The following is a 12,083-nucleotide window of genomic DNA, read 5'->3' as shown; positions in this document are numbered from 1 at the left end:
AAGAGGTTTAAATCATCAAAATCGACCGAGGGGGACCAGAGATATCCACCCAAAGAGTAAATCCACCAAAATGACCCCAGAAGTGGGTCAAATGTCACTTGTTTTGCATCAATCTTGATACAGGGTACTTATGTGTTATAGTTTGGATTCCTAAAGCTTTTAGTCTTCGATCCCATCATTCAAGGGTGGTTTTCACTATAAGTAATGTTTTTTTTTTTTGGACGGACACTATAATTTACATTTTTTTTACTGTGTTCAATCTGAATTTACTTCAAAAATAAAAACATCTGTATTGATTTTGACTTTTCTACATCCAACTCACAGGTTTATCGTTGCTTTGAAAAAAAAAGATAATTAATTTTCCCCTTTTTTTAGAAGTGAAGTTATGGTCATTTGTTCTGGGAATGTCATTTTGGAGCCCGAGACCTAAAAAAACAGGCTTGGGGCTTAACAGGTTAATGCAGCATTTAAAGTAATACAAATGTGTATAATTCGGCCTGAAAAGTTAACGCTGTTAAGTTTTCTACAAGAAAACCAATGAAGTATTCTTCAGCTTTCACTTATAAGGAGGAATCTCAAACTTTTTCAAATTCTTCCTTTACCATCTGAGTCATATAATCCTGTAACATTGACAAAGATGGACACAGGGGTATTGCATAAATACATCTCTAATCTCCGTACAAAATCAGCCGTGTGCATCACCTGCATCTCAGCAAGGAGACAAGCCCCCATATTGATTTGTCCACAGATCGAGAGATCAAGCGTTTGGGAATTCATTAATGTCCCTAATGTCAAAGAGGCAGACTGCATGTTAAAATAATCAATACATTGTTTTGTCTTCAAACCAATTTAAAAAGAGAAGGTCTACAGTCCAGATGTGTCTGTCAAAAACAATTCCTCTGCTGATATTTTCTTGTGTCTGATATATTCTGTCTACCATTTGTTTTCTCTTCAGATACAGGAAGCCCTCTCTGTCCTGTCCGGCCCCGTGCCTCCTCAGATGTCCTCAAGTGCCCCTGCGTACGCTCAGGATCAAAGGCCCGCCGTGGAGCACAAAGGAGCGTATCACAGCAGGGACGCTCCATCCTCCTCTTCCTCCTCCCACTCCACCTCTAGAGGATCGGCAAGGGACCGGGACAGAGAACGAGACAGAGATCGAGACAGAGATAGGGACAGAGAACGAGAGAGAGAAAGAGACAGGGAGAGAGATAGAGAAAGAGACAGGAACAAAGGGAAGGAAAAAGACAAGAAGAAGAAAAAACACAAGAAGAGGTCAAGATCGAGATCAAAGTCAAAGTCGAAGAGCAAATACTCCCTCCCCAGCGCCTACAGGAGGTCCCACAGGTCCCGGTAAGACATTTTGGCCCCACAACTGTCAATAGAAGGGCCGGAGAATCTCTTAAGTATCCCACAATTCAATTTGATCTCGATCCCAAGATGCTGTGGCCACATTTCTCACTGTACGACAATGTCGCGTTAACGTTTCAAGTTCAGCAAGATAAATGAGTCTTTTAGGACAACACACTGCAGCCGCGGCTAGTGGCCACAGACACAGCAATTTGGGAGGAGCACTTTAAATGTCTTCTTTTGTGTCGTTGTTATTTTATCCTACCGAAATCATTTCCTTTAACGGGACAGTAAATATCTGAAATATACTGAATCAAAGACCAACACACACTGTTGTTAATGCAGTGCAAACTAGAATGGAATTTTGAGAGCACGACCAAGGTCAAAGTTGTTCTTCTGACTTTGGCGCATTCATAAGGTTCAAGGTTCTTTATTTGTCATACGAACTTAGTAGTAGTTATGTCGATGAACATCTTAGGTCACAGGCTTCTCCAACAGTGCAACACAATAATACAGAAAAACATAGTGCAAGTAAATATTAAAAAGTAAATACAAGAAGAGAAATAGTTTAAAAAAAGTGAAGTAGTGAAATAAGAGTCTATATGCAAGCTATTGGAATGATATGTTAGATAAATAATTACTAAGTAGCAGATGGATGTTATGGATGTTATTACAACAGTTCAGGTGTAACGGTGTAATAAGCTTTAAATGATGCTAAATCAACTTTTAAGCAAAGAGGATATTTAAAAACACACTTTTAAATCTATGACCGTGGTTTCGTTCTAACTTGAGGTGAGGTTTGATGAAAATCTGGCCAGTTTTTTCCCCGTAATCAATTATAGAGATTAGTCAAGAAACAATCATCTTTTTTTAAGTTTCTCTGGTTAGATACATACTCAGTTGGGAAAGCAATCTGTTTTTGGTAGTGCTGCTGTTAAACGTACGAGACATTTAATATGACAGGCTGAGAACATAATGATTAATGCCCGTCTGTTTAATATTTCACTCCAGCTGAACCTTAAGTGCACAGAACACATACGAGGAAAAACATTAAAGAAAAAATATGTTAGCTATTACTCCATCTTACTGTTTTCTATTAACCTTTTTATTTCTCATGTCCTGCTTCTATTGAAATCAGAGAGAGAACAAAAGTGTGTATGTGAAATTAATTAGAGAAACAAACGCAGGGGTAAAGAGCACGACTAAAGAAAAATGGAGGAATAAGAATGTAGGAGAAAGGAACATTTGAAGAAAGATGAACTGGGCTGAGAGGAAGCCATCAAAGATAGAGATCCGGCTGCTTTGTTCGTGCCGTTTATCTGTCAAAGAGACCAATGTTTACCACACTGCTTTGTTAAGACACCCCAGCAAAGGCACACATTAACTTGGCTGTCCTTTTCCTCTCGGCTAAGTATCTTAGCAAAGGCGTATCATTTCCTTTTCTAACCCTGGCTTTGTAATGTCTCTAAATGACATACATGCTTTGCATACAAGCCAGTGAATAAAGCCTTGGTCTTTAACGCAGAGAAACCCTAGAAGAGAATTAATGTAACCATAAATATTTAATACTGTTTACTCTTCAGACTAGTTTAGAAAAACACAACTTGGATACTGAGAGTCCATGTGATATAACGCTTCAAAGATTCAGGCCCAGTTGCATTGTATTTAGACTTTTGTTCACGGCATTAATGCAAATCGTGACACATTAATATCCTACAGTCCAGATAGACTCACTGCAAACCGTTTGCTTTTCTTATTGTCCCTGTAAAAACAACCCTGATAGCTTGCTTTGTGTCTTCCTCTTGCACCTTATCACCGTCCTCTATACCTGTTGTTCATTTCAAATGCATCAGCTCATCTAACAATCTCAGCCTCGTGTAATTGAATGGCCTCTCCACATCTTTCGCTTTCTTTGTGCTCGTGTCTGGCCAGATCCCGCTCACACTCCCCGGGGAGGAGGGACAGGAGCGGGGGCGCCTCATCAGACAGGAGACGTGAGGACAGGGAGCGTGATCGCCATCATCCGAGCAGCAGCAGCTCCAGCATGCCTAGGGGGCATTCCAGATCCAGGTAAAGCCTATCAGCAGTGAGGGGGGGGGGGTGAATAAAGGGTCTACATGTACAGCTGTGTTTATTCTATCCCCGAAAACAACGATTACTAAACCTGTCAAGACAGAGGTGCGCCAACATTCCCACAATAAGGTGTATACCTACTATACATTGAGCAATGTTATAGATCGTGTCTTTGAGGGGAGATTTAGCCAACATACCTACAAGACAGACACTTAATTTCCAAATGACCTCTGATGGAAACGACAGTAGACACTTGCATGAATTTAAAGTAGGGCTTTGCTGAATGCAATCGCCTTCAGACAGTGTTCCCCGCCCCTTGATAAATTGTGTATTGTGTAGATTTACTGGCAGAATCTGAAACGCTCGGTTCCCGTTCCTCCCTCTTTTTTCCTTTCAGGTCGCCTCCTGAAAAAAAGAAGAGTTCCATGTCATCCTCGAGGCAGATGCAAACGGTGGGCTCCTCTCTCTCCCCGTACGCCTCCCCAAACAGAGTCGTCCTGTCCCCGTCAGCTAGCCCCGCCTCCAGCCTGGCCCACTCCAGGTAAACTCCCACACTGTCAATCAAGCAGCTAATCCTTTAGATTGCTTTCCAAGGGGTGCGTTTCACTTCGGTTAAATGGAATCCTTGCGTCCCTCACTTGCGTCGTTTCCCTGCGTTTAGCCCCTCCCACCAGGGAAGCATGGAGAGACGCAAGGAAACCACGAGAAGCAGGGAAATGAGTTTTAAGAGCAATGGGACTTCCTCTCCTCCGGAGCGTCACGTGAAGCGACGTCCGTTTGTGATGAAGCCGCACAGCTGGTTTTCTGGCAGCAGCTCTGTCCCCGTTATTTTCACAAACACCCCCGCCTCACATTTACTGACATAAACATTTGTATCATCTGTTGTAGACCCCAATAAATAAAATAAAATAAGAACTCATTCTCAAAAAAGATAAACGCCATTCTTAAAATGTATAAACGAAAAAAGCGAGCTGAAAATGTTTCCAATAAATGAATGAAATTATTTTTGACCACTTTGTTGTTCAGATATATCACATATTTGTAACTAAATGATACATGAATTTAAACAAAACACGGTATAAACTGAGGAGTGAGTGCCGTGAGTTTCATGTGTTTTCTTCACTCCGCTGGGAAACTGCTCTCATGTCAAGAAGCATCAGATCAGTGCATGCGCTGCATCGTCCAATCAGTGAGCGATACACAGTAAGGGGGCGGAGCGAGTGGCTGAGGATTTCACCGGTGGTTCCTCGGTTATCGCTCCTCCGTTATCGCTCCTCGATCCTCGGTCCTCCGGCTCAAAAAAGGCCACTGGGACGCTACTCAAGATGGCGCAGACAAATCAACTTACGGTGAGACCGAGGAGCGAGGAAATGAAAAATAAAAGAAGTGAAACGCACCCAAATGATTGTTTTGGGAGGAGAAGATTTATACAATTTAAACTCCTCTCAGTTTTATTCAGAGCAACATATTGTTGCCTCCAGGTCTTCGAAGCATCCTTTTCCAATGAAGCTAGTAGTTCAGTATTTAAATATTTGGCAACCTGTCAAAACGTAGCTGATACAGCCAAAGGACAAACTGAATATGATGTCCGATTCATTTCCTATCTCTAGGATTCGACTGCAGTAACACTTGGTTAAAAACATGCTGTTACTGTATTTTCTTTTTCTTTTTTTCTTTAGTCTAAAAAAACTACTGCTCATGAACCTGATCTCCTGAACAATGATTGTCCAATCGTACTCTATTTAGAAAATTTAACAATGACGGCTGGCCTGTCAAGCTTTGGATTTCTTCATATGTTGAAATGGGGCTAAGTAAAAGTGATTCAAGAACTTAAAGGGTGGTCCAGGTAAATTTTCCCCTCTTAGAAAAAACCAGAGAAGGTAAAAGTCTAAGCAATTGATTTAACAGTGTTGTACATTTTTGAGTTGAGCAAAACCATGCAGACTCCTACCTACAGGTATAGTCTTGTTGTAGAAAACGCTTAATTGTAAGGGTGATGTGGACACTTTTTCTACGATTTAGATTCAGATTTAAGATTCTCCAGAAAAACGTTCTACCAGTGATAGTTACATTCATCCAACACATTATTTATCCTAAAAGCCTAACATTTTAACATACTGTCATATTTGAAATAAGAACAATTAAGAATAAATCTATCCTCTGTTATGCTTCACCACAAAAAAGCTAAGCACCCAATCTGTTAAGTCATTCTTATAATAAGTGTATAGCCATTGTATTTGGGAGCATTTTAAAGGCAGACAGCATATTCAACCAATTTGTGGAGCCAACATTACTTTAATTAGACGGGTAGCTGCAGCTAAAATCATTTTGTCAACAGCAGAATTGATACCCGCCTGCTAGGAATGAGAAGCCTTCCATTACCTACCTCCATCTGAAATCAATCACATATTGAAAAACCTGCTTTTGAGTGGTGAATATGTCACAGACATTGTAAACTGCAGATGTGCTGTTTGCTAAAATTGAAAGCTTCCCAGGTGTTGCAACAGTAACTAAGGGGTATGTAGCTTAGCAACCAGTCAAATCATGTATGTCCTGGATATCTAATGCACTGCTCTACCCTTCAGGACACTGCTTGAGACTGAACACCAATTGATGTATGTGTCGTGTCCTTTTCATCCGTGCGTGTAGTGTGCCTTCCTCAGACAGCTGTACCATCCAAAAAGAGGAGCTAAATACAACTGTCATAATAGGTTCACTCTGGTGGGTAGAACTAAAGCCAGGCCTTGTCCATGATGTCAAAGGAATTCTTAATCCAGAACAGAGACTCGAAATATTAAATCTAAAGAGCCAGTGGCTAATATCCGACGTCTTTTCAGCTTCAAGGTCGTAAAGGCATTCAAGGCAACGGACACAGTGTCTTCTGAGGGCTCGGGGTTGTTGGTCTGCCGTGGAAGATATTTCTGACAAAGAAACAATTAAAGCCGCATACATTAACTTCTGAAAAGTAGAGGGCAAAATCTAGGGGATACGTGGTCTGCAAAATGATATCGTCGCTGAATCACTGGTGGTTTTTGGACATGACAAGTAAAACGGTCTAGTTCCCAGAAGCAGGTTTAGTGTTATGAATTCTCTTTGAGTGAAATTCACTTTTGGGTAGAAAGCAGCTGTGTGCAGAGAGTTCTGCTACAATGTCAATTTGTCAGCAAAGAGAGGGACTGGGGCTGAAGTAAAGCTCATCATTAATCCAGCATAGGTCATGAGAAATTCATTCATTTGTCGATACACAAACCACTTTGATTCAGTGGATTTAGAGAAGTGAGCCAACCAATAAAAGCCGGCAAGAGGAAAGAATATCCTATTTCGAAAACAGAGGTAGAAAATATCAAAAGGACAACATTTTAAGAATAGCAGGAAAGTTCTCCAATATGGATGTTTTTAATAATTATGATCAAAGTGTGTTCGTTACTTCTTTTTTTAAGTAAGGTACGTTTATTTATATAGCACATTTTCAGACACAGAAGCAATTCAAAGTGCTTTACGTCATCATTAACACTTAACAATAAGACAACAGAAAGGAACACATTAAATAAACATAATGGAATAACAGATTCATGCATAAAAGAGATACAGAATAGTTTAAAAACCACATTGTAAATACGGTAGGTGCTAAAACAAGTTCAAAGACTTCTGGGTAAGCAGATTAAAAAAGTAGTGTTTTTAGCCACAATTTAAAGAAGGGTGGTTTTCAGTCAGAAATCATGAGATTCAAGAAGTTCAGATGTTCAGAAATCTGTGAAATTCAAATAATCAGTTGTCTCATTCAAGCATTGTAAAAAAAACGATTCGTTATGCCTCCTCAGCCTGACAGAAAATCATACATATTTTTTCTAAAGAAAGTTTAGACTGCCCATAAATCCATTTCCAATAGAACATTAGGGGGAAAAGGAACATCCTGTGGCCTGGGTTCCAACTGCATCAACAAATTAGCCTGAATATTAAAACAAATTCATGTATGGAATAATCTCAGTCGAGGACAGCAGGAGATCCTTGGGAGCATCAGCCAGGCGTACGTCAGGATGATTTGATAACTCAAGGCCAGCGTGATCACCGGGGGATACACGTGTATTTGCATCTTAAATATCTTTGCAATATTTAAAATAAAGTGGTGTAATCCAGAGGAAAAGACAAAGTGTAAACATGTTATTCGATAAAATTATCAACAACACATGAACTGCTACTGCTGTGGAGATAAATCAAAGAAAGACTCAGTCATCTGCTCTTTAACAATATGATAATGTAATCAACAGTCTGCCACTTGTTGTAATTCACTCCATAACGACCCGACAGACACCATCAAGAAAGAGGTCAACAATGTATTGTCAGTGCTTTCAAAAGAGGTTTGTCCTTTGAATAAAACATCAAATCCGTCAAGCCTCTTATCACCGGCCTAAAATACATACATTTCTTCAAATGTCGTCTTTTTAATATTTCACTGTCAGTGGGGAAGTAGAATCCTGTGTGCAGGCAGGGTACGCAGTCTTGATGCAAATCTCTTATTTAGTTATGCCAGTCATAAATAGGCAAACATCAGTTTCTGCACCTTATTTAAAGCTCTATAGACCTTATGCTCCACATCTTTACGGATCATGTAATTATATAAACATGTTTTAAATCACTGAGTGACCACAACAACAGAAACACCTGTAGGCCAAATGCATTGTATTTACCTAGCCCTGGGTAAATGCTGCCATAGTGTTATACTTTATCATAGTTTGCATAGTTTTTGTCATCATTCTTATCAGTTTTTCAAATTTCACTCTCTGTTAGAGGGTTTTAAGTCCAAAATAATCATAAATAAAAGCACGCAATGTGAAAGAAGCGGCAATAACGGTTTTTAGATGTCATGAAAAATGCATTTTGCAGATAACTGATGTCCTGCTTTGGTTTTATTCGCTCCTCCAGCCTTCCAATAAAAGCTGTTAGATTTGGAAGAGGCCGTGTTATTGTGTTGGTAAATCAATACCAATGCATTATTAAAAGTGAATTTGCATATCGGATTTGAGCAAATGTTTAGCGAGTAGTAAACAGAAGTGTTTATGAGTCTTTGATTTGTGGAACCCGGAACTTTTAGATAACTGATGTTTTCCCCCAGAAGCATTTATGAGTGATGACACACCATGGAAACATGTTTTGCTTGGACAACACAAAGGTTCCTTTTTTGTGCAGTGACAGTTTATAACTAAGGTATTTCATGAACCGTAATTTCATGCTCTTCAGAAGCTTTGTTTGTGTCCAAAAACATCACCAGGTTCACCTTTTGAAAAGGCAAGACTCAAATTATTTCTGTTTTTCTTTTGAATATTTGTCGCTGGAATGTTGTCATTTTCTTTAGCGCACAATTATTCGAGCAGCCACATAAGAATGTGATTGGCTTGTTTTTCAATTTTAGTTATAAAAGAAAACTATATTTTACTTCCTACAAAAGATTGGACTAGTGCCGCAAGCCATAATAATCTAAAATGGTCTATTCAAAGGGAGCAATACCCACCATTGTCCCACTTTCTCATTGGACTGAAGCTGTAAAACTCCATGGCATCAGAAGCTGTCTGTTCTGTAATCTCCTGTCACCCTTTGTGTTCAATCAACTTGATGTGCATGCAACTCTGTGTATTTTAAAATTGATACATTTTGAAATGTTTAGACGGTGAAAAGGTTAAACACTGGACATGGTGTTAAAGGGGCCCTATTAGGCTTTTTTGGGTTGACCCTTTCCTGTAGTGTGTAATATAAGTTTTTGTGCATGTTAATGGTCTGCAAAGGTTTAATTCCCAAAGTTTCCTCCAGAAAGAATTTCTCTAACACACTCCCCGCTGATTGAAGCATCTCAATTCGACTCCTTTGTTTACTTATGTAACAAATGCCCCTTTCACACCAAGGCGGTTCCCGTTCTAGCTCTGTGCTTGCGCTCTTCTGCTTCGGAACCGTTTTTTCTTTTCAGCCCCCGTTCTGTTCACACCGCCCAGAGCCCGACTGGTGCTGCCGCTGCTGCGTCATGACGTCACCGTTTACGTTGCTGATTTTCTCCCCAACGGCACTCACAGCAACAACAACGGGGGGCCTGCGTCGGGTCGATGATCGTGTTACTTTTAATCATATGAAGCCAGATTAAATTAAATAACGACTTCTCCGACCNTTTCATATTAGCTGCTTTTAGAGCTACAACCCAGCTTCCGGTTTTGGGCAAACTGTGTGCGCATCACTCTCACTCCTCAATGGAAATGGTTAGATGGATTTAGGAAATCCATCTAACCATTTCCATTGAGGAGTGAGAGTGATGCGCACACAGTTTGCCCAAAACCGGAAGCTGGGTTGTAGCTCTAAAAGCAGCTAATATGAAATCACCGTTTTTGACAAAAATTAAATGATGGATTATCAGTAATCATTTCAAAGTGACACAGACACATTGGATTAACCTTCAGCAGCGGTTTTCTCGTTTTAATGCCATTGAACACAACTTTTGATCAGAAACAGCAAAAAGGGAAGACATATTTGCCGTTTTTGCTCCGTAAAGCTACGTCGTGTGTTGTCTGGGTTTGCTTCCCCTGTCGCGAGTTCTGATCGCTCAGTGATGATACTTGTATTCCTAGAATCTGTGGAATCTCAGTCTGCTAGCTGATATCTTGTTTGTGCAGATCCGATAAGTAATAAAGTATTTATACAGAGTTCTGTGCTAAGTGCGTTAGCATTTTTTCGCTCAGGGCTCATTTCTTGTGAGACTTGTGTTTTGTTCCGGTAAAAATGGTTCATATCGTCAGTTAGCTGAGTTTCTTCCTGTTAGGTGGGTATGACACATTCATAGTTTATTAAATGTTAAGAAGACCTGAGATAAAGTTTAGTGAAAAAAAAGCTTAACAGATCCCGTATTTTCAAAATGTCAGTTTTGGGCCACTTTCTGATGTCACAATGTTTTCTAGGGATGTCTATCCATTAGCCAATATAATAAATAATAAAAAATAACCAACCAAAGCAAGACCCGCCCACCTTATCACCTGAATCTCCTCCTAAAGCACCATTGTGTTTTATTAAACCAAACATCTCACAGAGGGGCGTGGCCAGCAGAAGCTCATTGGCATTTAAAGCTACAGATACAGAATCAGCCCTTTGAAACAGGGCTGAAACAGAGGGGATTATGGGATGCTACAATGCATGATCTCTTTGGTATTTCGAGCCAAACACATGTTTTGTATATATCTGAGACCTATATTATATAGTTGAAAAAGAGTATAATTGGGGACCTTTAAAACATCAAGCTATACAGCTTGATGTTTTAAAGGCCCCCAATTATACTCTAGATGTAGGTACAGGAATTAAATAGGTTGAAATGTTTTTTTAAATAAAAAAGGTACATACATGCAATAAAAAGGACATGGGGTTGTTAACCAGCTGGCAAAGTCAAAGCCCACACTCTCTCGTATTACATATTCTTGACTTAAAATAAATAAGGAAAAGGAAAATCCATACTGGACAGATTAAAAAGTGTGGGTTACAGAACACAGGGCTACACGCTGAGCTACAACTGTCAGCTGCAAAGTGCCTCTAATTGCTCCAATGTGGTTCTGTCTGCTCGTTTTAAATTGGCCTGCTGCCGGATTCATGCTGAAAAGATGGTTTCAGGCCATAAGTGGATTAAAGGAGACACTAAATCTTCCGGGGTTGGATTTTATCTTCCAGGGTTGGGTCTTATATTGCTCATGGGGTCACCCCTTTTTACTTATGTACGCAGTCACGGTGCTAAAGAGCGTGTAGATAAAGAAAGACATCCGGTGGCACACTTTATATGCTCACATTTACATAAATGATGTGACCAGAGTGATGAGTGATGAACAGGGAAGACGGAAAGGAAATGAATGTGGGCCGCGACTTCAATCTCTCCAATTCAATCAGACCCATCTGCTCAAAATTGCACATGGGTGGAGCATGAAAAGAGAGACAGGGAGGGACATAAAGATGTAGAGAGGAAGCTGATGAAAGAAGATGAAAGTGAGAAGCAAATGAGGTAACGAAGTAAGGGCAGGAAAGAAAGAGAAAGTGCTCAGGACAGAAGACGATCAATAAGTATCTACAAACAGGCAGGGAAGACAGGAATATTTATTACACCTTTCCGTTTGCGCACTATCTGGTGTCTGGGCTAAGGGAGAAATAATGAAATGATAGGAAGCAGGGTTTGGTTTGAAATTAGGACTGACGTATGGGAAGCTTATCCCAACACCACGATGAGAAAATGTCTGCGCTTCACACCTGCTGGAGCAAGATACGGAAGTTCAGACAGCAAGAGGGGTAACAATGAAAAAAGTTGCAGTCCGGGGTTTTGAGAGGAGAAGAGAGGGAAAACTGAGGAATAGGGGAGAAACACCCAGGAGAGACATTCTCTTAATATAGAAGATAATATATATATTGATTAAGAAAAACTACTTATAACTTCAGCCTGAGACACTTTAGAGAAAAGTCAGGATAGCAATCTTAAGAGTATCCTAAATATATATATATATTTTGTGTTTGTAGGTCGGTATATTATCGTGTATTCTAACTTATTCTGATTATTATATATTGTGAAATCTTTAAAAACGTTATAGATATGCATCTTTCTTCTGTTGATATTTATATAGTGACCGTTTATATTTATTTTTAACCGACGTGTAAAG

The 12,083-nt window shown here is 39.8% G+C and overlaps 1 protein-coding gene across 1 annotated transcript; it reads left to right on the top strand.

Moving 5' to 3' along the window:
* The first annotated feature begins 954 nt into the window (after positions 1–954).
* Positions 955–3,996, top strand: LOC104965078 (splicing factor U2af large subunit B-like). The gene is made up of 3 exons (XM_010794017.1): positions 955–1,350; positions 3,280–3,417; positions 3,818–3,996. The coding sequence occupies exons 1-3, from the start codon at positions 1,001–1,003 to the stop codon at positions 3,963–3,965; spliced, it is 636 nt and encodes a 211-aa protein (XP_010792319.1). The 5' UTR covers positions 955–1,000; the 3' UTR covers positions 3,966–3,996.
* The last annotated feature ends 8,087 nt before the right edge of the window (positions 3,997–12,083 follow it).

Source organism: Notothenia coriiceps, unplaced genomic scaffold (assembly GCF_000735185.1).
Source record: "Notothenia coriiceps isolate Sejong01 unplaced genomic scaffold, NC01 NC01_scaffold00037244, whole genome shotgun sequence".
NCBI lineage: Eukaryota > Metazoa > Chordata > Actinopteri > Perciformes > Nototheniidae > Notothenia > Notothenia coriiceps.
The sequence above is the reverse complement of the archived record's forward strand: the minus strand, read 5'-3'. Positions and strand labels throughout refer to the sequence as shown.

Bases quoted from the DNA above. Each gene is read 5' to 3' on its own strand.
- LOC104965078 (XM_010794017.1), top strand. From the start codon at position 1,001: ATGTCCTCAAGTGCCCCTGCGTACGCTCAGGATCAAAGGCCCGCCGTG. The intron at 1,351-3,279 runs GTAAGACATTTT...GTGTCTGGCCAG, and splicing joins AGGAGGTCCCACAGGTCCCG to ATCCCGCTCACACTCCCCGG. The intron at 3,418-3,817 runs GTAAAGCCTATC...TTTTCCTTTCAG, and splicing joins AGGGGGCATTCCAGATCCAG to GTCGCCTCCTGAAAAAAAGA.